Here is a 23,812-nt window from a genome sequence, read left to right as displayed (position 1 = left end):
GTTGTTTTGGGGGGGGGGGGGAGAGACAGTATTTCGGGGATGACATATATACAGAGGGGGGAGGGATATTAATACGACGGGGTTTGGGGATCAATAAGGGCAGGTATTTATAGAATCGGGCGGAGATGAGACGGAGGAGTTTATTGAATCATTGTTTATCGATTTTTTAGTTTTTTGAAATTGAGGGAAATGCTGTTGGGGCTTTTTGCGGTTTGGGTGAGGTTTCCGGGGTTGGGGGAAATTTTTGATTTTTTCTAGGATGTTCTGTCTCCTCGCAGCCAATTTTTACGTTTCTTGTAAATTTTAAGCAAATTTTGTTAGAAATTTTTATCTGAACCCGCACGGAAAAATTTATATTTTGGAAAATATATAAAAAAATATCTTAAATTGGCCCAATTTATATAAAAAAAATATATAAAATGTATAGCCTATATATATTTGTTTCTTTTTCTTATAAATTTGAAAAATATATGGAATTGGTCCATATTATATATTTTTTAAATATATTTTTTAATGGGGGAATTTCCCGTGCCAAATTCCGAAAATTGTTATCGTGTTGCACTGAAATTCCAGGAAATCTGGTAATTGAAAAATCAAATATTCCATTGATTTTCTGTTCAAATGATCTGAAAATCAATAAAATCATTGATTTTTCAGATCAATTATTCAGTGAAAATTCAGAAAAAACCGAAAAATTCAGGGAAAAATAGAAAATTCATGTCATTTTTTTTCTGAATATTCATGTTTCACTGAAAATTCAATCAAGTTGTGAAATTTCCATCTCACTTGCACGGAAATGAATTTCCGTTTCATGAATTTCCGTGAATTCTACTTAAAACTTGAAATTTCATGACCATTTTTTCCCTAAATCCGATTGAACATCGCTCTCATGAGATTTGCTATAAGATCTTCCATGAAATTTCAAAAAATTTCTGACAGTGAACTGTCGATCGGATTGACGCGAAGAAAATACAGTTCAGTCTTCGTACAAGATACTCCCACTTTCTGGCTTGAATGCTACTGCGTGAAGTGGTAAACGGAGTCGATTCATCTCCCAGTTGAGTTTTTGAGGAATATTTCCGAATCTAAGGGAGAGAGCGAAGTTTTCGTAATTACATTTTTTGTAGCACTCAATCGGCTCCACAAAAAAGGTTATAACAAAAATTTTGCTATCTCTCTTAGATTCCGAGATATTGATTGAAAACTGGTCAATAGTCAAAATTGACTTAGGGGGGGGGTAGGGTAAAATGGACACTTTAGACTTTTTTAAAATTATTCATAACTCAGAAACAAATGTAACAATAGAGCTCAGTTTAGGCTCATCACGAAGGGAAAGAATTGTTCTTTGTATTGAAAAGAAAAAATTATTAAATTTCATCAACATTTCAACCCGTCACGTCAATTCACGTCAATTGCACGTCAATTGAATTTCAAAACGAAGGGCTACTCGTTACATTTAATTTAAAAAATTAACGCATCGATCACATTTTGTAAAATATCAATTTTTTTTACATTTACATACTTTTTTGTAACAAATTTGATATGACCATCATATCCCATCTAAATACCGGAAATAATGTGATATTACTCAAATTATGACAAAAAAAAAGTGCTACTCAAATTATGAAAAAAAAAATGTGACGTCACATGACGGTCATACATTTTTCATATGACGAGAAAAAAAAATAACGGTAAAATAATTTTCACATCTCTATTCAATAACTCACGAAGTTTCATCACTGTGCAACAATTTTTCTGCGTTTTTTCTGAACTTTTCAAACGATTTATAAAAGTTTTGAAAAAACGCAATTAAATGGTCGCATAGTGATGAAACTCCGTGAGTTATTAAATAATAGTAAACCGCATAAAGGGTATATTTTTTGGTATTAATCCGATCGATAGTTTGCTAGAAATCTCCGAAAGACGTGAAAATTTGTTGAAAATTTCCTTGAAAATGTAAATTTTTAGCTTCGAATGATGACAAAAGCGCGAGACAAATTGGAAAGGGGAGTTTTTGTTTTTTTAGGAAAGGTATTGAAATATTTTTTATATTTTTGGGAATTTTGCGTTTTTTTGAATCGATTCTTCCTCATTTGATCTATTGAAAATTTGAATTTTGAGTTTCAAATAGCGAAAAATGCGCGGGAAAAATTGGCAAGGGGAATTTTTGTTTTTTGTGAGACATATTGACTCAATGCCGTGCCTGAAATCGATATTTCCGATTTTTTTCAACATTGTTTTCGATTTTTTCAATCGATTTTTGCAAAGAAAATTGCGGAAAAATTCGGCAAAAATTCCGAAAAAGTATTTTCGTTCTTTCTGAGATGCATTTGATTATTCTTCGCTTGAAACAATATTCCCGCAATTTTTCACATTTCAAAATTTGAAATTTTCTACAAATTTTCTCTCGAAATCTCCAATTTCTCATAAAAAAAAATTCTCAAAGCTTCATAAAAAAATACAAAAAAATATTTCCTCATTTTCGAGCCTGAAAGAAACAATTCCCTCCCCACCCTAGTATTTTCAATGTTTTGCCGTTGACATTTGGCGCCAAAAATTCCGAATTCAACGCACAAAAAGTATTTTTCACTTTTTAAAATTAAAAAATGCGCAATAAAAATATCAAAAGAATTATTTTTCATTCCTCTCAGCTTTATTGACTGCATTCGCGCTTCAAAAATGATCTCCCGCCATTTTTGGAAAATATCAATAAAAAACATCATCAATGTTTCTCCTAAAATCCTCAATTCCTCATTTATTTCCGTCTTTCGAATCCCGAAAATTTTTTTTTCCAAATTCCGTCCGAAATGTTTCCATTCCAGACACCTCCCAATTTTCCCAAAACCGTCTTCTCTCATTTTCGTCGCCAGAAACTTCAAAATTTCCCCTCGAAGCCAGCAAACCCCTCAAAAAATTTATTTTCAAAAATCTCACCGGCAGCCCGATGTGGTCTCCTGGCCCACTCGTCCTCAATGAGTGGTGCGACCTTCCTGGCCTCCCCCCCAGGAGTCCCAGTGAGTCCCAGTAGAAACGCCAGTGCAACACCAGCCAGCCCGATCATCTTCCCAAAGTCTCCAAAACTCAGAAAACCGCTAAAAAATCTCAGAACCCCCTCTAATCACTTTTGCTTCGTGCCGCACGTGACAGACCGTTCGTCCCACAAAAAAAAAGTTCTTAGTCCTTCGACAGGAGCCTCAATCGGCTCGAAAACCCAAAATTAAATAAACAATAAAAACAACGAAAACAGTCACAGACCGAAAAAACTGCAAATCAATTAGCAATTTTAACTGATTAATTCCAGCGAATCGATCAATCAGTCGAAATGTCCTCGGTTATAAAACCAAAGTCCCACGGCAACGTCAACCGCACGTGTGAAAAAACCTCCGAACATGAGTTCAATTTTTTGCAAATATTTTTTTTTTCCACTTCAAATCAGTGAAAAAAATTCCCGACAAACATCCAGACAATTTGACAAAGTCCCGTGCACTGTCGTCGGTCTCATCATCGTCATCATTGCCGGTTGGTACAACACAACTAGGAAAAAAAAAAGATGAGAAAAACCTCTTTGACTAGCTCAAACGCATGCGCAAACGTTCGAGCCCACCTCAGTTGTATTTTTCAATTTCTCAGTTGAAAAATTGTTTTTTCATTCTGCTCAATTTTTTTCACTGACATTGATGATTTTTTTTTATCACTCCCCCGTGATCCTCGAGATGTCCCAGACCCACCCCAAAAATTCAATTGCAGTGATTTAAGAGTACGATTTAAGATTTTTCAATGCTACGAAGTGCGCACGACTCGCTAGCTTGCGGATGAATGACTGACTGAGTGACTGAGTGACCGAAGAAAAGCCGAGCCGGCCCCCAGGTCGTCGTCGTCGGTGTGCGCCATGGGTGGGGGAGGTGGCACGGTGTAGTGGTGGGTGTGGAGAGGATTTTCTGCGGCTCTAATTACTCGTTTTTTTTTTTATTTAGCGATTTTCACGTGCGTTCCGGCGGATTTGGAGACTCCGCTGCGGACGATTTTTGAATTTGCCGCGTTTTTTTGTGGTTCCGGCGGGGGTGGGGGTGAAACCTGTTGCATTCGGTGGAACGGGAAATTTTCGGTTCCGCAAGGTGGTCATGAAAGCCTCTAAGTGAATTAGTTCCGCGGATATTGCAATTAATAGTTTCGCGATTTGTGACGTCACGCGATCCTCCCGATTTCGGATTTTCTGATTTTCTTGGAGAGGAGTTGACGGAATTGGGGTTATGATCAGTGTTTTGGAACCGCAGGGAGTCCAGCGGTATGATGGGAACGTAACTTAATTTTTTTAGAATTTTTGGCGCCGGTAATTTAATTCGATGATGAAAAACGCTTCCGCCACGCTTCCGTCCTCTGCGGCGTTTTCAAATTACCCGCGGTTTTCCTAAGGTTCCGGTGGAGTTGGAGGGTTGAAACCTGTTGCGTTCGGTGGAACGGAAAATTTCCGGCTCCGCAAGGTGGTCATGAAAGCCTCTAAGTAAATTAGTTCCGCGGATATTGCAATTAATGTTTTCGCGATTTGTGACGTCACGCGATCCTCCCGATTTCTGGTTTTCTGATTTTCTTGGGGAGGAGTTGACGGAATTGGGGTTATGATCTGTGTTTTAGAACCGCCGGGAGTTCAACGGTATGATAGGAGCGCAATTGAATTTTTTAGAATTTTTTGCGCCGAAAATTTAATTTGATGATGAAAAACGCCTCCGCCACGCATCCGTCACCTGCGGAGAGTTTTCAAATTACCCGCGGTTTTTCTAAGGTTCTGATGGGGTTGGGGAGTTGAAACCTGTTGTGCTCGGTGGAACGGAAAATTTCTGGCTCCGCAAGGTGGTCATGAAAGCCTCTAAGTAAATTAGTTCTGCGGATATTGCAATTAATGTTTTCGCGATTCGTGACGTCACGCGATCCTTCCGATTTCTAGTTTTCTGATTTTCTTGGAGAGGAGTTGACGGAATTGGGGTTATGATCAGTGTTTTGGAACCGCCGGGAGTCCAGCGGTATGATGGGAACGTAAGTTAATTTTTTTAGAATTTTTTGCGCCGGTAATTTAATTCGATGATTAAAAACGCTTCCGCCACGCTTCCGTCCTCTGCGGAGAATCTTCAAATTACCCGCGGTTTTCCTAAGGTTCCGGTGGAGTTGGGGGGTTGAAACCTGTTGCGTTCGGTGGAACGGAAAATTTCCGGCTCCGCAAGGTGATCATGAAAGCCTCTAAGTAAATTAATTCCGCGAATTTCGCAATTAATGTTTTCATCATCTTGTTTCGCCGATTTCTGTTTCTTGTTTTTTCGGGAAGGTGTAGAGCGAATTAGAGCTGTGACCAGTGTTTTAAAAACGCCGAGAGTCAAGCTATATAATGGAAGTTCGATAAAAAAATTTCTATTTTTTTTTACGCCAACAATTTGATTTAAACCTTTTCAGGTTTACAACAAATCTTAAAACATTTTTTTTAACCTTTAAAGGTGAAGCCGTAAATAAATGAATAGAAATAGAAGTAGAAAAGCCGCGTGGCTTTTTTCTTAAGGTATTTGGTTTGATTTTTGGGTTTTTAATTTGTTTATCAATTTCAAGAAATTATTTATTTAATCAAAATGATGATTTTTACGCTCCCGTTATGGGATTATCTCAGGTCTCTCCCAGGAATTAAATAAGTTGGCTATTAGAAAAACTGACTTTATAAGGGAAAATCGGGTTTACCGTGACTTTTTTTGCCTGCAAAAATTGTATAAATTTATTTCCCATGGTTTTTTTGGCATGTGGGCGCATCTTGAGATGAGAATTGGGCGGAGGTATATGTAATGCTTATGGGGGAGCCCCCGGAAAGGAGTTTTGCTCGCCTACGCGTCTTAACACGTGGGTGTACACACGAAAGGACCACTTCCGAGATTTCATTTTTTTTTATTATAACATTTTTTATAGTTTTTTTTTATTTTATTTCAACCTCTTTAATTCTCATTTTCTTCTGCTCTCAATCCCGAGATTTATCGATGTCTCCGTTATTTTATTTATCGATTTTCCGGTCTCCATGAAAAATACTTCTAAAATCGGTTTATCAGAGAGTTATTGATGGGCGAAAATCGTTTGGAATTTTTCGAATAGTTTCTTTTTTTTTTGTTTTTTGGCGGCGAGGGGGAGGAGGGGAGGGGGAGAGTTAAAAATCTGTCCATTAATCTTGGCGACATTTCTACGAATGGTCTCCGTGGAGAAAAAAATGAGTATAATACCGCCTCGGGATGGTAAAAAGGACGCGTTCTCTATTTAAAATCACACGGCGGTCCGTCACGGGGGTATAACCATTCAGAGGATAATCCCCTAATCGTGTGTGTCAGCACGAATAAAAGAGACTTGTGGAGGATTTCGAAGGTGAAGTGAATAAATAAATGAGGAAATGGAGGTATTTCGGATTAAATTTTGATTTTCGGAGAAACGATGGGCGAATGATCTTGAGGGATTTTGAGAAAATCGCGGGTGAAAGACTGTGACTGGCGCCTCTTTTATTACCATTAGCGGATGCGTTATTCTGAAACTCAGACGGGGTCGGAGTTGGAATTTTCTTCGATTAACAAAAATGAAACGATTTGGAAAATTAAAATGTTAAAATTGCAAAATTAAAGACTGGACTTTTTTACGCCAAAATGAACAACTTTTTGAATTTTGGAAAATGATGGATAAATCGAAAATTTTATCTTTTCGGCTGAAATTGAAGAAATGAAAAATTTGAAATTCATACATTGGAGAATTTTGAAAATTAGCAATTGTAAAATTTCTCAATTTTGGAGTTGTTTCTAGTTTTTAATTCTACCATTTCATAATTTTGAAAAATTGCAAAATTTTGAAATTTTTTCTGAAAATTTCTAAATTTATAACATTTAAAACTTTCTCAGTCATAAAAAAATACTTCAAAATTTCAAATGCTTTTTTAACAAAAAATCCAAAACTTGACAAATCAACGAAATCATAAATTTGTAATTCCTTTTCGTTTTCATCCTCCCCTTCTAAAAATTTGCAAATTTTCCAAGTACACGGAGAGAAATATTCAATAAAAATTACGTATCTTTTCCGTAATTCCGGAGCGACATGTGGTTGTAGGAAATTTTACGGAACTGTCACGGAATTTTTCCGGAGCGTTCCGTCATTTTTATCTAAATCTCTTGTGCAAAATTACGATACCGTCACTTAAATTTTCTGAGTCGATTCCGTAATCGGTGAGTGAAGTGAGAGTTCCGTAATTTTTACTGAACATTTCTCTCCGTGTAAGCAATTGAGAAATTTATATTTTATGATTCCTAAAGCCGGAAAATCCTGTAATTTTGCCAAATAAAAGAATCCCCCATCCAAAAAAATTATTTTCAAAATTCCAAGTTTTCTTCAATCGAAAAATTGAAAAAGTTTAAATCCAAAATAATCATAATTTCAAAATCCCTCCCTTGCCGCAGGAGATTTCACTCTCCCCACTAAGACACTTGAATAACAAAATAAATGTCAACAGACGCATAAAAAAACCATCGCAAAAAAATATCTGTCGATATCAAACTGGAGTGGACGATTGCAATGACACGCACACAACCAATAAAATTCACACAAATAGACTGTCCCAGATCCGTGTTTATCGCTTGTTATAAACGTTCCCCAGGGGCACGAACGAAAAATCATCTCAGTTAGCGAATAAAACCGTTGCGATCTGCTGAAATGAGGGGCGGGAGAGGGGGGGGGGATAGGATGTCAATTTTTCGTATTATTTCAATCGTCAGTTTGGCGCGACGGTTTGATGGCGCCTAAACTCAACCCGATGAATGACTAAAACGTCTGGTATACGAGAGCCATAGACTAAATAAAAAAATATCAATGATGATTTCAACGGTTTTAAATCACTTAAATTCTATCTATTTTTTTTGCGCCTGCGAATGGCTTTTCATGGGTTTTAGAACGATGAATAGACGGCGTCTGGACCCCTGGTCGTCGGATATTCTGGGGTCCAGAACGAATTTATTCACAATGGGAGTGAAAAAAAATGATAATTTTTGTTTTTATTATTTTCTGGAGTATGAATATTTATTCGATTTTTTTCTGTTGCGAATGTCGCGGGAAGGGGTTAAGGTGATGCTCATTAGATAGCCATAGAAATTTCCGATGAAAGATGATACTGGATGACCCGCAGAACTGGAACTGGAAGGTACCAAAAAATCGAATTTTATGGGTCTTCTTGCCTAAAATACTCTTCTGATTCCTGTAAACGAGTTTTTTCGGCTTCATCATGAAACTATACAATATTCTATAGGTGTACTGAAAGCCTCTATTGCAGTAGGAAAAACCGGTCGCAAATATAACTTTTTCATCACGCTGTGACGAAAAGTCCAATTTCCGCCACACTGTGATGAAAAATATTGTTCGTAACTCGTGAAAAAATGTTCTTTAGCTCGTGGGATTATATCACGAGCCGAAGGCGAGTGATATAAACCTCCCACTCGCCAAAAAACACTTTTTTGCACTCGTTACGAAATATACTATTTCGTCCTAGTTCCACAATATCTTGTATTCACTTCTAAAACTTCATCAGCACAAAAAAATCATCCTTTCCTCACCTCATCCATAAATAAATCCGCTAATCTAAACATCAAACTCCCCCATTCATTAGCCCGGTGGCTTGGCGCAGTGGGTAAATTCGTTGCCTCACATGCGAAAGGTTCCGAGTTCAAATCCCGGCTGGGTAGAATGGTGCGATCTAACCACTTAAAGTCTTGATCATCATCGCGGTATACCCTAACCGGGTCGAAGCGATGTAAAATAACGATAAAAAAAACTCCCCCATTCCTTTCACCCAACACCTAAACCCCGGAACTGATTTGCAAATACTCAGCCGCATAATGCAAACNTGTATTTCCTTCTAAAACTTCATGAAGATAAAAAAAACATTATCATTCTTTCCTCACTTCACTCAAAAATAAATCCGCCAATCTAAACATCAAACTCCCTCATTCCTTTCACCCAACACCTAAACCCCGTAATTGAGTTGCAAATACTCAACCGCATAATGCAAACCCATCAGAAAAAACCCGTACGTAAAATAACAGGTGGTAATAACCAACATTTTCGCCCTCGTTATGATGTTATCTCACCTGTACGCAACGTTCGCATTTTCCACCTATGAGACGCACCAAAAAATAGACCTTCATAGGCCTCGTCACATAATATACTCTTTTATAGGCCCCGTGATATAATATACTCTCCTGACTTTCGTTAACCAGTCTTCTCAGCCATATGATGGAACTATCCATTGTTTCACAGACATAAGTACGGAAAAACAGGTAGCAAATACAACTTTTTCTCCCTAGTTCCATAATGCCTTGTATTTCCTTCTAAAACTTCATGAAGATAAAAAAAACATTATCATTCTTTCCTCACTTCACTCAAAAATAAATCCGCCAATCTAAACATCAAACTCCCCCATTCCTTTCACCTAACACCTAAACCCCGGAACTGAGTTGCAAATACTCAGACGCATAATGCAATGCCCAGAGAGAAAAAAAAATGGATATTGCTCGTCCCGTCGAGTGAGAGGCATACAACGCTCATCCACACTGGACCAAACAAAATACCCTCATGGTATGTTTGTACGTATGCCCGATGCTGATGTCTAAAACACGTCTGTAAACTCCAAACGTCTCATCGGTTGTATATTCAAAGCGCCAGCCCCGGTTGCCCCCCTCTCCTCACCTCTCTTCTGTTACTCTATGTATTCCACTTCAAGGGGACATGCGGCCGGGCGACGGAGGGGGCCGCGGGGGGACTTATATGCGATCAGCGGCGCCAACATTCCCATCGTCCCAGTGACTTGTGTGGCTATAAAATCTCGGGGTTCTCACTCTCCCGAGAAACTTCTCAAACGTGCATTTGAAACTTGTGGGCGTTGGTTTTCTTTTTGGATTTGCCAAGCAATCATGCGCAGTTGGGAGACATTTTTATGCACTTACGGAATGCGGAGAACACTTCCGGGTGTGACGGACTTTTTTTTTTAGATTTTAGGGCTTTTGGGGGTCGTTGGGTGGGCGGGGATATTTCCCGTTCCGGTCACCGGTCGAAACATTTTTTTTGCGATTCATTTCGAGATATTGAAAAATCGATTCGATTTTTATTGATGTTTTTATGAGGCGGGGGAGTGGGTTTCTGGAGTTTGATAAAGAAATCTTGCAAAAATGTGGAATTTTCTAAAATTTGGACATTTTTTGAAGTTTTTGAAGTTTTGATTTTTTTTTTATTTGAAATATTTTGAAATTTTTTAAATTTTAGAGTTTTTTTAAATAATTTTGTGAAGTTTCGGAATTTTTCAATATCTAAAAATTCAATTTTTTTAAAATTTTACACTTGAAATCTGGAATTTTTTGGTTTTTGGGGCTGAAATCGATTTTTTAATCTTTTTTACAAATTCTTCTAAATTTAACAAAATTTTTTAGATTTTTTTATTTTGACTCAGAAAATTCCCGTTTTCCTTCACTGGACATAAAGTTCTTCTGGTTCGATAGTCTTTGAAATAAATAAAACAAGTGGCGAATTCTTTTTGTCATCATATAGCATAGCTATTTTTGCAAATGATTATTATTATGCTTCCGAATGGTCATTTTGCGCTTCATTATCTCCTATGGCATATCATTTATCATTTCTAACTGTTTTGTTCAATTGAATTATGTTTCTTCTTCAATAAATTGTGTATGATATCTTGTGAAAATTCTTGGATAAATCAAATGAAAGAATGATGCAATCTATATTATCTAGAGACTTCGATAAAATGATATCAGAAAAGCTCTCTTTATGCATAATTGAATGAATTTGAAACATCATGTTTGAAGAACCCGTCGGAAACTTCACATTCTGGGAAGTTTTATAACAATTAGGAATTTGTAAAAATCAACATAAAAATATTGAAAAACCTTTTTAAGACCTAAAATATATTGAGATCACTCGAATTTCATGAATTGTTTGTTTCATAACTACAGACTTGAATAAGCTCTATGCATTGACCCAATTAAAATTCAATTTTTCATGCAGGTTCGAAAAAATTGATATTTCTCCAAAAATCGATTTTTCAACGATCACTCAAAAAATTGTCATCAAAATGGAATTAGTGATGGCTCCAAAAATTTATAACAATACCCTCTTGATTTTATCAGAATATGATGGGGGTCGCACAATTCGTTGTTGAGTTACAGCACATTGTTTATGCGATTTGAAAGAGAAAATCGGTTTTTTCATGATTACTGAAAGAATCATCAGTAATAGCAATTAAATCAGGGCTTGAAAAGTATATTTCAATGGCTTCTTAATCAAGTTGAAAAATGGTGAGAACAGCATCATTGCTTATCAAGTTACACAATATTGTCATGAGCTTTTTATATAAAAATCTCTATCTCTATTAAACTCAGGTACCAGTTTATTATGTTGAATAGTTATTCACATTGATTCATGGTCCCGACTAACTTCTGACAGAACCTGGGTTAAACTCTGGCTAAATCCTGAATAAACCCTGATTAAATCCCGGCTATACACTCATTAAACCTTGATTGAACCTCGATTAAACCCGGACTGAAAACCAATTCGAGTCTTGAGAGGTTCTGAATGTAGAATTGTTTGACAAAACGAAATAATACGCAAAATTATGATGACATTTCAATTGATGATAGTATTATGACATGAAAGAATAGAAGAAGAGAATACTGAAATAAGAATTTAAAAGAGAAAACCCGTTCAGCAGCAAATTGCCAATTTATTTAAAAAATGCCATTGCACACTTGATTTCTGAAAAGAGTAGAAAATTCTAAAAATTGATATATGAATTAACAATATTAGAATGTGGAAAAAAAAGATTCAAGTTTCCGATAATCGAGAATTGCGAATATTTCGCGTTTCTCGAAGCTTCTGCATGAGAAAGGATCCATAAATCATCCTGAAATCAACACATCGCCATGATTCAAGCCACAAGCCACGGATTTTCGTGTTACGATGATGTATACACAACTTCCGGTTCGCCCCCGCGCGATTGTAAAAACAAAACATTGTACCCAAATTGTTTCAAGGCAATATTTTCATGTTAAATAACTGTTAACGAAAATTTCAACATTATTTTTGGAATATTTTCACACACCCTGTAATTTTGTTAACGTCAAGCATTGATTATCGACTGTTTTGCCACCGCTGTAACAGGAAAAAATATTGTTTCAATCGTTGGCGTGTCGTTTCTGGGTTAATTCGATTGGAATTTACGATTTTGTTTACATATTTCGATAGTGAAGTGCGTAGATAAGAGAGTAATTGAATATTCATGCGACATGAACCTCGAGAAATATTATTCCCTCATTTTTCGCATTTTCTTTTTTGAGTTCAACACTGATAACTTCTATTCAGTTTTTTTTCTACTTCATTTTTTTTAGTCTACAATTTTTCTAAGCGGTCTCTCGCGAATATTCCGGGCGGGGCGAAGGGGGGAGGGGGCGGTGGTTATCATTGGAAAGTCAGGAATAATTTTTGATGTAATTGGATGATTGACGGCCCATTTTGCCGCGTTATTTTTTCAAACATTGGAAATTTAGTTTTTTGCTTCCGAATGGAAGTTTTTTAATCGTTGGAATTTAAGTTTTGGATTTTTGGGGTTATTAGGGGGCTACGCCCCCTGCTCGCTCCGCTCGCCGACCTACATATGACCCCCATGACCCTTATTCTGACCCTTGCGACCCTTAATCTGGCCCTCGCGACCCTTGTTGTGACCCTTTATTTTTGGAGTCTAAATTTCGAGCACCAAATTCTCATCACCAAAAGTCGATTTGGATTTTTACAATGTAGAAAGATGGTGAGGCCCTTATTTTGACCCTTGTGAGCCTTAGTTTCTGACCCCCATGATCCTTAATCTGACCTTTGTAATCCTTAAGCTAAACCTTGCGACCCTTATGGGGATCCTTAATCTAATCCTTGTGACACTTATTTAGACCCTTAGCCTAATCCTTGTTATCCGTATTTGGACCCTTAATCTGACCCTCGTGACCCTTAATCTAACCCTCGTGACCGTTATTCTGACCCTTGTAAGATTTATTCTGATCCTTGTAGCCCTTATTCTGGCCCTCACGACCCTTATAACCCTTAATTTTGGAGTCTTAATTTCGAGTGCCAAATTTTTATCACCAGAAGTCGATTTGGATTTTTATAATATAGAGAGATATCAACCCAGTATAATTCAAAAACCTTGAAAATCGGTTGTCCCATGATAACTAAAAAAAATTTTTTCAATTGATTGAATGATGGCTTAAAAAATTTCTTGGTTGTCCATTTGACCGAGTGCGAAGATGAAAATTTGCAAAAATTTTGTATTTAAAAAAAATCTGAATTCCGGGGATATCTTTGAATATCATGCTTCCAATGAATTCAATCATAGCTTAAAATGTTTATTTTAATGCCATTAAGTTAAAGTTAAAAGATGATTGTGATAGCTATATTGGTTGATTTAATTTTTATGATGATTGTTGAAAATTCCGAATTTCTCATGAATTCCCCTGAAAGTGAGCTTTCTGATAGTTTCTTCAAATGTGATGTTTCAAATTCATTTAAGTATGTATAAATAAAATTTTTCTTTTAACATTTTATCGAAGGGCTGAGGGGAGAGATAGAGCAGTAAAAACGACAATCGGTTGTATAGAAGAAAGGGAGAATAAGAATAATGATGATGATAACATTCAACTAAGTTGAAAATCTCACAAAATTAGTTGAAAGGAAATCTTATTCAATTTAAGAAAATGAAATAAACAGTGATTTGTACATGATAGAAGGAAATTATGCGCAAAATAACCATTCGGAAGCATATTGCTAATTTATTAGCAAAAAAACTATACTATATCCAATACAGGAGCAATTTCCCACTTGTTTTTCCGTAGTTTTGAAACGTCAAATCCTTTTCTGTCATTGATCGGAAAATCTTATGGGAGAAAATGAGTTCGTGACCTGTGATTGAAACCGGAAATTTCTCCGGCTCTCCAATGGGCTTAACTGAAATAAAATAGATCCACCAAATCCTGAGATGATGGACGTTGACATTTTTTGTCTGCTCTCTACATGAAAAGAAAGTGAGAAAAAAAAATGGTAAAATTAATTTTAAAAAATCTAAATATTGAAATAAACGACATAAAGCACAGTTACAATATATTTCACAAATTATTCTTGAACATTCATACATAATACGAATTTATTTACTCCATTTTTTCACGTAATTAAACGGCATTTCATTTAGTTCTTCTATAATGTGAAACGTTTTCTTCTTTATCCCTTAATTTATTTAGATTCTTTTCATTAATAAAGAGGATTATGTGTTTCGTAAAAACGCATTCAGCACTCGCAGAAGTGACGCATTCATCAATGGATAGGACTTATCGGGGAATTTAATTAGTATCTAAAAAAAAATTGTTTCTCATATTTTCATATTTTTCGTATTTTTTTTTCAACTGAAAGTTCTCTCCTCTCTTCCACTCAATTTTCCATACTTTTTTTTGTTCCTGGGGACTTTCCCCTCAAGTAAATCCATCTCATTATTCAATAATTAGTGAGGACTAATTAATTATCTCACTTTTATCAGTTTTCACTCGTTTTTTCGTCTATTAATTCACTTTTTTTCGTTATTTTTCACGTTTTCTACTCTTGAAAGTCATCGCCAGGTGCTCGGCGTTATTTTCTATCACTCTGGGGGTGTCTGAGGCCCCCAGTGGGTAAAAACCCCGGAAATGAATCAATTAATTGCGAAAAAAAGTAGAAAATTTAAAAAATCTTTCTTTTTTCATCAATTAAAAATTGTCTTGAGCCGATAAAAAATGAATTATTGTTCGTTAATTTTTCAGCGATGAAAAATGATTCTTTAAACGAAAAGAAAAAAAAAACAAATGATTTTTACGTCGATAAATCGGAATGTCTCTTTATTTTTTCCTCTACTAAAATTTTTGCTCTTTACGTTATTTCTTTTTTTCGATTTTTACTGAATTGTCAAACTCCTCGCGCATGCCGAGTGACTGAGGTCACCCGTCCCCAGCGAAAAATGTAAAAATGATTGTGATGTCGAGAAGGAAAATAAAAATTTGTGATTTTTTTGGTTTTATGAAGTGGAAAGTCAATTGGACACATCTTGAGATGGAATTATCTCGTTAACGAGGGGTCCTAGAAAAAAGTGTGAGAAGAACTTTTTTTCGGAAATTTTCTTAGCTACAAAAAAGGTCTTAACATATTTTTCTCTAGAGCCACTCGTTATCGAAATATTCAGGAAAATGCGAAAAATCTCCTTGTTCCAAACGAAAAATCAACGTTTGATGAATTGATGAGTTTATCGATCACTGAACAGTTTGTTCCATCGGGAATATCCCAGGAGATGATTCTCGGAGTCTGAGAACGTCCCCAGGGCCTAGGGAACTCTCCACGATAGTGCAATTTTTTTTTCTCATCCAAAAACAAAAAAAATGAGTTTCTCTCATTTTTAATGCTCTTATCTTTCTTCTTCTCAATTCTGTAATTTTTTTCTGCATGAGAAATGGACTCATGATGTTCTCGGGGGTCAAGAAACCGCGAAAGAATATTCTCAAACCCGAAAAGATTTTTTTTCCTATTTTTCGAGTCTAAAAGAATTTTTCAAATAAAAAATCTCATGTTCATTTCCTCAATTTCAACTCGAAAAACTCGAAAAAAAATCTTCAATTCCTTCTCGTTCACTCACACCTCCCGTATGATCTCAAGGTCAAAAAAACATTTCAAAACAATAAAAAAATTGATTTTCATCTCAAATTTATGTCACGAAAGATCAGAAAAAGAAAAAAAAAATTTTTTTTTTTAAATTACAATGAAAAAAATGATCATAATATTCTCCGGATAATCAATTATTATTCTCATCCACTCCAAGTGGCGCATAATCATTAAATTCATGTGTAAAAAGTTGTAACTATAATGCTAATAATAATACAATAATTAATAATAATTAATAATTATAAGATTTAATGGACAATGTTTTTTTTGTAATTTGTCTTAATTTTTCGTTAAATTACTGAAGAGAAATAAGGACAAAATTATAAAATAATTATTGTGGATATTGAGAGTCAGTCATGCCACCCACAAGTGTCTCTCAAAGATCTCACAATTTCCCAATAATTCTTCATTATTTTCTATTTTTCAAACCCAAAAATTCCACATTCTCCATATCTGAAATTTTTTCTCGATGTTTATTAATTTTTTCCCCAATTTCCCTAGGATCCCTAGATGTCACTAAACCTCCCCCCCCGCCCTTTTAAATAATTCCTAATGAAAAAAAAGTATCTTGGATTGATTTTTCTGTGAGAAAACCGTAAAAAATCGTTTTGTCACGTTTTTAAATGGGGTTATCTCGGTCGGGAGTGGTCCCGGGGGAAAATGCCACTGGACATTTTCTGTCGGAAATTTTCTCAGCTACAAAAAAGGTCCCGAGGTATTTTCCCCTAAACCCCACGGTATTCGAGATATAAGACGATTTCTAAAATGAAAAACTGAACTCATCACGTTTTTCTCAATTAAAGTTTCTGTTGATCTTGTTTCTATTGAAATTGTTGTAAATTTCTTGGATTTTTTGTACTCTTTCTTCATCGGAGGGGGCATAGGTCGGTGTGAGCCGTTCGCAAATAGATTTCCTGTGTTTTATTTCATCGATTTCTTGTCATTTTTTTAATGATCGTGATAATGTTTTTTTTACTTTTTTCATGTTTTTTTTTCATCTCGATTTAAAATGGAGGAATCAATTAATTAATCGTAGTGGGGATTAGCGGTTTGCATTCTTAAGCTGATTTGAGAGCCAATCAAGACCCTCGTATAGGCCATCACCGCTTGTGGCACACGTTGCTTGGATATACCAGTTACGATTGCGTAACGAGTGGAGTCCCAATTTATCAGTTATCTCAGCTGCGTTCATTGCATTTGGGAGATCCTGAAAAATTGAAAATAATAATTGCTCAATCATCCATTCATACGATTGTTTCACACGATTTTTTGACAATTTTAAAAAATTATTTTAGGAAGAAATCAACGTTTTTCTCTCCTGAGAAAATAAATTTTTTAACCAATAAGATGTATTTTTCATTTTTAGCGGAGAAAAAAAATTATCGGCACGAGAGAAATTGATAATTGTTGATTTTAGATGAAGGAACTATTCGATAACTCATTCGTTTTGTTCATTTGGAGTTGAACGACTTTTTTTTCATCTTAAAATTATTTTTGATAGCATAAAAAATTTAATTTCACGAGTTTTGAAGAAAGAAAATTGCTGATGAGTGGAAAAAATCCAAAAAGGATTTTGAATGATCAATTTCCTTCTTTTGTTCAAGATCAACAATTTTTAAAATGATTTTTTAATTAAAAAATTCGAGTAGAAACCAGTCTCTCAGTCTTAAAAATTAAAAATTGTCATTTCATACTGAAAAATTTCTGAAATCACTAATTTGTCACTAATAAAATTTTATTGACAATCTTTCAATTTTTTTTCAATCGAACTAAAGTGAAAAATCGAGTTTTTAATAAAAAAAAATTGTTGACAGCAAATTTTTTTTACAAAAAACCGTTTAAATGTGAAAATTTCACAAATAAACTCAACAGAATCACTTATGATCATTTTAATTTATCGAATCGTATTCAATTTTCGTTAAACAAATGGAATAAACATTTTAAAAAATCGTAGAGAAACTCATTGATTGATTTTTTTTCGGGTGAAGAGGGTCTGATGAGAAAAGAGTGATTTATAATTTCTATTCACCTGTTTGTTAGCGAATATTAGGAGTACAGCATCTCTGAGTTCATCCTCGGCCAGCATTCGCATCAACTCTTCGCGTGCCTCCCCAATACGTTCTCTGTCATTGCTGTCCACCACGAAAATTAATCCCTGGAGGCATCAACCCAATAATTACATTCGTGGCTATGAATTTTCAATGGGCTCCAGCCAATGGAGTTTTAATCGAATTACGAAAATCCATAAATCGATTGAAAACCACTTTGCGAAAATATTCCATCGCCAGATTAAATATTCTAATTTTAATCATCAAATTTCTTAATTTGATTGTCTGAGGATTTCATTTGCGAGACATTTTGCAAATAATTCTTTTCGTTTTTAAACATTCTCTCATTTGAAATGAATAATGGAAATTGTTTCAACTTTTAAAAAATGAAGGTTTTTCAGGGGAAATCAATTTCTGATAGAAATCCAGAAATTGAAAAAAATTTTAGAACTCCTCAAGAATTATTTTTGGGCTGAAAAATCGAAGATTTATATATTATTTACGAAAGAGGCTGAAATAATGAAAATTTTTTTATCTCTATATTTTTTTTTCATATTGTTTTTCTGAAAGACGTTAATATGATGAATATTCAATTTCTTTTGTTGCTTTATGAATCTTTATGAGAATTAATTAGTTAACTCGTTAACTCGCAAAATGTTTAAAAGGATTTCCACAAAAAAACCTAAAATACCTTAATATTGATCAAAAACTTGCACTTCCAAAGTTTTATTTACTTATTTATGCGTTATTCAAACATTTTCTCATTGGAGATAAATCATGGGACTTATTTAAACTCTTGGAAATTACATCTTTAGGCGCAAAATCAATTTCTAATAAAATTCTGAATATGACCATATTTTTTACGATTTTTAGAAAATTATCTCCGGGGTTCAAAATTTATTATGAGTTATCTTTGAAAATTTTTTAAAACGATGCCTCAGTGGTCAAAAGTGAAAATGACATCTAGATTTTTAAAACCTTAATAAGAAGATTATTGCAAAATATTCGAGAGGATTTAAAAAAAAACAAAATACTTTGACATCTTTAAAAAACACAGTGCTTAAAATCCAATTGAACCTCCAATTACTTCAATCACTGAATTCAAATGGTTCCACAGATGGAGCATTGAAAATTGTCGTTAACATTTAGCTAGTGAAGTTGACATCTGATTTTAAAAAAGACGACCTCTTTATCTCCTTCAGTTCTCGAGATAAATCGAAAAATGTTTGCTGATAATTTAAGTTTGTCCAAAGCTTCAATGTTTTTTAACTGAAAAACAGTCACCATAGAGAGGCTGGCTTTCAACAGAAATTCCCCTGCTTTTTTATTGAAATTACTCCTCATTTCTCAAATTGAAGGAAGAATTTTGTAAAATTTTTAGGGAATGAAAAATACTCACTTGCGTGTTTTGGAAATAGTGTCGCCAGAGGGGTCTGATTTTGTCTTGACCACCAACGTCCCATACAGTAAAGCTAATATTTTTATACTCCACAGTCTCTACATTGAAGCCTGAAAATCAAATAGAAACAAATTGTCAAACGAATTCATTTTTTCAACACAAATTCAACAGAACGAATGATCAATATTATCGAGAGTGCAATTATCTCGATGACAAATGGTTTTACAGGAAAAAGTGAGAATACATTTTTGTTGTAAATTTTCTCAGCTACAAAAAAGGTCTGAACACATTATTTCGTAGAATCACTCGTTATCGAGATATTCAACAAAATGTGAAAACGTTTTTTCTTGATGAGTTGAAATTTAAGATTTTCGTGGATTTCAATTATTTCTGCAATAAATGGTTTTATGAAAAAATGTTAGGAGACACTTTTTGTTCAAGATTTAATTTTTTACAAAAACTCTTGGCGTTATCTTCTGGCAGCACTCGTTTTTAAGGCAAATGCAAAATTAAAAAGAAAACATCACATTGTATTTATCGAGTTTTGGAAGATTTTTTGGAAAATTTGAGTTCATTAAATCGATTAAATAATTTATAAAAAATGTTTTTGGAGTCTCACCTATAGTGGGAATCGTCGTTACGATTTCACCTAATTTTAATTTGTACAGAATTGTCGTTTTACCGGCTGCATCGAGACCAACCATGAGGATTCTCATTTCTTTCTTGCCGAAGAGGCCTTTGAATAACGTCGCAAACATATTCCCCATGATTGATGTTGATTAAATACCTGGAAAATCCACGATAATTGATTAATCATCAACTGTAGCTCCTCCAAAACAATTAATTCAGTAATTATGTGATAAATAACAACGAAATAATCACATGCATTCCATTACATTCGAAAAATACGCGTAACGAAGGGGTTTACAAAAAAATGTCAACAGACATTTTTTGTGGAGAATTTCACGACCTACAAAAAACATCTTCTGAAATTTTGCTCTAGACCCAACACTTTTCGAGATATTGACAAAATAATCAGACTAAAATTGTTTTCCCTCTCCATTTTTCAATTCGACGTCTTAATTTTCAATTTTTTACTGAAAAAGATTGAAGTAATTTTTTTTCCCGGAATTGTCTTCATGCTTGTCATTATAACAGCCGAGATTGAATAATTAATCCGGGGTTGTTCGTTGCAATTAATTTTTAATTAAAAAAGTAGAAGAGACTGAAACATTTTTGACAAAAAATCATAAAAAATAATCGCCAGGATCTTCTTTTCATTATTCACATGACAATTTTTTTTTCTCACACCTTGCGACACCCCAACAAACACGAAGAATAGCCCTGGCTCTCGGCCAAGATCGTAATGTCAACCGAACGAACGAACAAAACAACAACTCTGCAATTTTTCCCCTGTATCATAATCGAATAGCGCGTCAATAAATCGGAAATGAATTCCCAAAAGAGTCATCACACTTCCCCTGCACCTTTTTACCATCACCATCTGTTCGATGGCCCCAAAAATTATCCAAGAGAAATCATCAATCTTGCCAAATCTCGGGAAACGTAAAAAAAGTTTTAATAAAAATCCAAAACTGCCCTAAAAAACTCAAAGAATGTAAATTAATTCAGACATTCTCACTCCTACACCAATTTTTTTCGACAAATATGAAAAAAAAGAAAGAAAAGTTCATCAATTATGACTCAAAAATCTCCCTGAAAAAGTAAAACTCCAAATGTATCTATATATTTCTCAGAAAGGAAAAAAAAAGAATATTCCTCTGGTTCTCTTAATACTGAAAAAGCCGCCAAAGAATGCTAAAATATCAAAAATCTATTTTGAAATATTCCAAAACTAGTTGTAAAGCCTCTCAAAGAATAAAAACATTTTGTAATCTTCAAACTGTCCGTTTTCTACTGAAATTTATCCACAAAATTCAGAAATCTTTCAGAAGACCCCGAAAAAATCGAAAACAAATCAGATTTAGTCATTGTTTGTTCATACACCCCTCAAAAATCCAAGACCTCTCGAACAAAACCATCCAGGGATCCAAATTTCAAAAAAATAAAGAGAATCTAAAAAATTGGAAGTTCTCACCCATTTTTCATCTTCCAAGAGTCAAATAACCTCCTCTCATACCTCTTATGACTCAAAAAACTAAAAATTATTTTCACACAAAAAAAAAAAGAAAAATCCTAAAAACTCCAAAAAAAACAGTCAAAATAAAAATTAAGGTTCCCATCACTTGTTCCTACGCCCCTAAAAAAATCAAGAATTCAAGAAAAAACCAATAACTCCAGACGAAAAATTTTGCAGGGAAACAGAAGCTACCGATTGTGCTCCAAAAATCCAGAACTCTAAAAAAAATTCCTAAAAAATTTTAACGTGTCGTCATTCTTTCCTCACCTCCCAAGAATTTGAAAACCTCCTCTGGTCCCTCTCACGACAAAAAAAAACTGTCTAAAATAGTGCAAGTCCCCAATCACTGATTTTTTAGAACACCCCAAGAAGATCCAGAACTCCTGGAGACCCCCCCGAAGCCCCAAAAGTATTCATGCATCCATTCAAATAACCACAAGTCTCTCCCCAAAATTCCCCAAAAAACATCATTTTCAGACAAATAAACTCATAAAAAATCCTAGTCTCCACAAATCCTAAATAACCTAGATCCTAGTCTCCAAAAAGACTAGATAACTGGATAACAGATTGTGCTCCGATTGTGCCCCAAAAACCCAGAGCCCTAAAAAAATCCTAAAAAATTCAGAAGTGTCACCCATTCCTCACCAAGAAGTAAAAACCTCTCGAGACAAAAACCCTCTAAAAAATTTCCCAATTGCCAAAAGTCACCAATGACAGATTTTTCAGAAGACCCCAAGAAGATTCAGAACTCCTGGAGACCCCCCCGAAGCCCCCAAAAGAATTTATCCATTCTCGCCACCTGTTCCTCCACCCCAACAATTCTAAACCTGCCCCTCCGCTCCCTTCCACCAAATCCATTAATCGCCCCTCCCGCAGCCGTCCCAAAAAACCCTGCACCCCCGAATCCCCAAAACTTCCACGTGAGTATGATCTCGGAGCACCGCGTCATCATCTCGATTCCATTCTGCCACCAGAGAGAGCACGCACGAGGCAATAGCGTGGCACACAATCGATTCTATTTACCCATCACCCTTCAAAAACTTCCACCCCCCTACCCGAGAAAAAAAAACCCGTCCCCAAGTCCCAAAAAGGCCCCACTAACTAAAAAAAAACTTAAACTTGTAAAATCCGGTGAAAAAATATTGATATGACAATGCTCTCGCAAACCTGTCTGTCTCGTACCGGGTGGAATCACCTGAAGTCCAAAAAAAATACCCCCAAGCCACCAGCACCCCTAAGACCCCCGAAAACAATTTTTTCCGCGTATTAAAAAGCCAAAGGGATCGGTGAAAAAATTAATTTGGCCCTCGCGTTGCCACGACAGTCGAGGGGTGGTTGTACTGTCACCTCACTAGCCCAACGAGTCACACTGAGTGGCCCCGAAGAAAACCGAAACGTCGAAACTTTGTCAATTTTTTTTCTCATCCTCCCCTCACATTTTCCCCAACAATTTTTTCCCCATTCTACGGAGCGCTCATTCGCGATTAATTGTTGATTGATAACTTACGTACCTTTTTCCACTAATAAAATGAATTATTCAATTTTTACGAGGATTGTATCAACGATTAAAACATAAAACCTCAACACTTCTGTTAATGTCCCGTATGTTAAAATGGCGGATGCACCGAAGGTTGGGAAAAAGTATTTCATGCGTTCGTGCCACGTATAGGGCGGCACACGGCATTGCCATTGGTTTATTCGGTGGTCACGTGATTTTCGGGGAATTGGTTGGGAATCGGGCGGACAGAGGGAGTCACTTGAGGGCGAGGGTTTACAATGGTGGTAGCCATGAAGAATAGAGGTAGGTAAGGAGGTCGAACTGTAGCGGTCAGAAGTTCTGACTGTGGGACACGGAGAGAGTACAAGTTAGTAATTCCTCTTATGGCCATAGGGCAGCGCTTTCGTCTACCATATATCACACGTACACAACCGATGTTTGATGTATTAGTGGCTTTGTTTACTCTTCAAAGTTGACGTTCATATTGTTGGATTACATTCGTTATAATCGAATTCCATTATTTGTAATCGAATGACTGGGGGTAATTAGTGAGAAAAAAAATGAGGCGGATGTGTGCATTTCCTGGGGGTAAATCGGGAACAATAAATTGTGGTAGCAAAGAGGATAGACTAAAGTAGAGGCTCAGTCTCGGGGTTCAGGCGACCCCAAGCCAAAAATAGTATCACCCCAACGGAGGGATGGCGCCACGGTCGAATCTGACGGCTGGGCGAGCTGTCTGTGCCGGTAACTCGGCAGTAGCAGTCTCGCTGTTACAGGTATACTTTCGGAGGGGAATTTACGCCCTCCTCGTCCTCAACATGTTCTTAATGTTTTTCAGGTGATTCATTTGCTGGCTAATTAATATTAAGGAATGAAACATAAACGGTGTGATGGAAAAGTTAATTCCCCATCAATCGATCCCCGTTGCATCCCTTAATCTCTGTAACAAA

General features: G+C 35.6%; 2 protein-coding genes across 2 annotated transcripts in view; both read right to left on the bottom strand.

Moving 5' to 3' along the window:
- The window catches only part of LOC107036630 (dorsal-ventral patterning protein Sog), a 35,331-nt gene extending 31,569 nt beyond the window's left edge, over positions 1–3,762 (bottom strand). Inside the window, exon 1 of the mRNA XM_015254707.1 lies at positions 2,935–3,762. Coding sequence (XP_015110193.1) covers positions 2,935–3,061 — 127 coding nt within the window. The 5' untranslated portion in view covers positions 3,062–3,762. The remainder of the gene's footprint in view (positions 1–2,934) is intronic.
- A 12,040-nt stretch (positions 3,763–15,802) lies between these two features.
- Positions 15,803–23,008, bottom strand: LOC107036629 (ADP-ribosylation factor 1). The gene is made up of 5 exons (XM_015254706.1): positions 22,876–23,008; positions 19,844–20,011; positions 19,225–19,334; positions 17,807–17,932; positions 15,803–16,984 (listed from the first exon to the last, which is right to left on the bottom strand). Exons 2-5 carry the CDS (start codon positions 19,989–19,991, stop codon positions 16,820–16,822), a joined length of 549 nt encoding a protein of 182 aa, XP_015110192.1. The 5' UTR covers positions 19,992–20,011; positions 22,876–23,008; the 3' UTR covers positions 15,803–16,819.
- Positions 23,009–23,812: the final 804 nt, after the last annotated feature.

The sequence above is a fragment of the Diachasma alloeum genome, unplaced genomic scaffold (genome assembly GCF_001412515.2).
Source record: "Diachasma alloeum isolate Michigan unplaced genomic scaffold, Dall2.0 Dall_scaffold_00210, whole genome shotgun sequence".
NCBI classification, from domain to species: domain Eukaryota; kingdom Metazoa; phylum Arthropoda; class Insecta; order Hymenoptera; family Braconidae; genus Diachasma; species Diachasma alloeum.
This window is presented reverse-complemented; position numbering and strand designations above follow the sequence as displayed.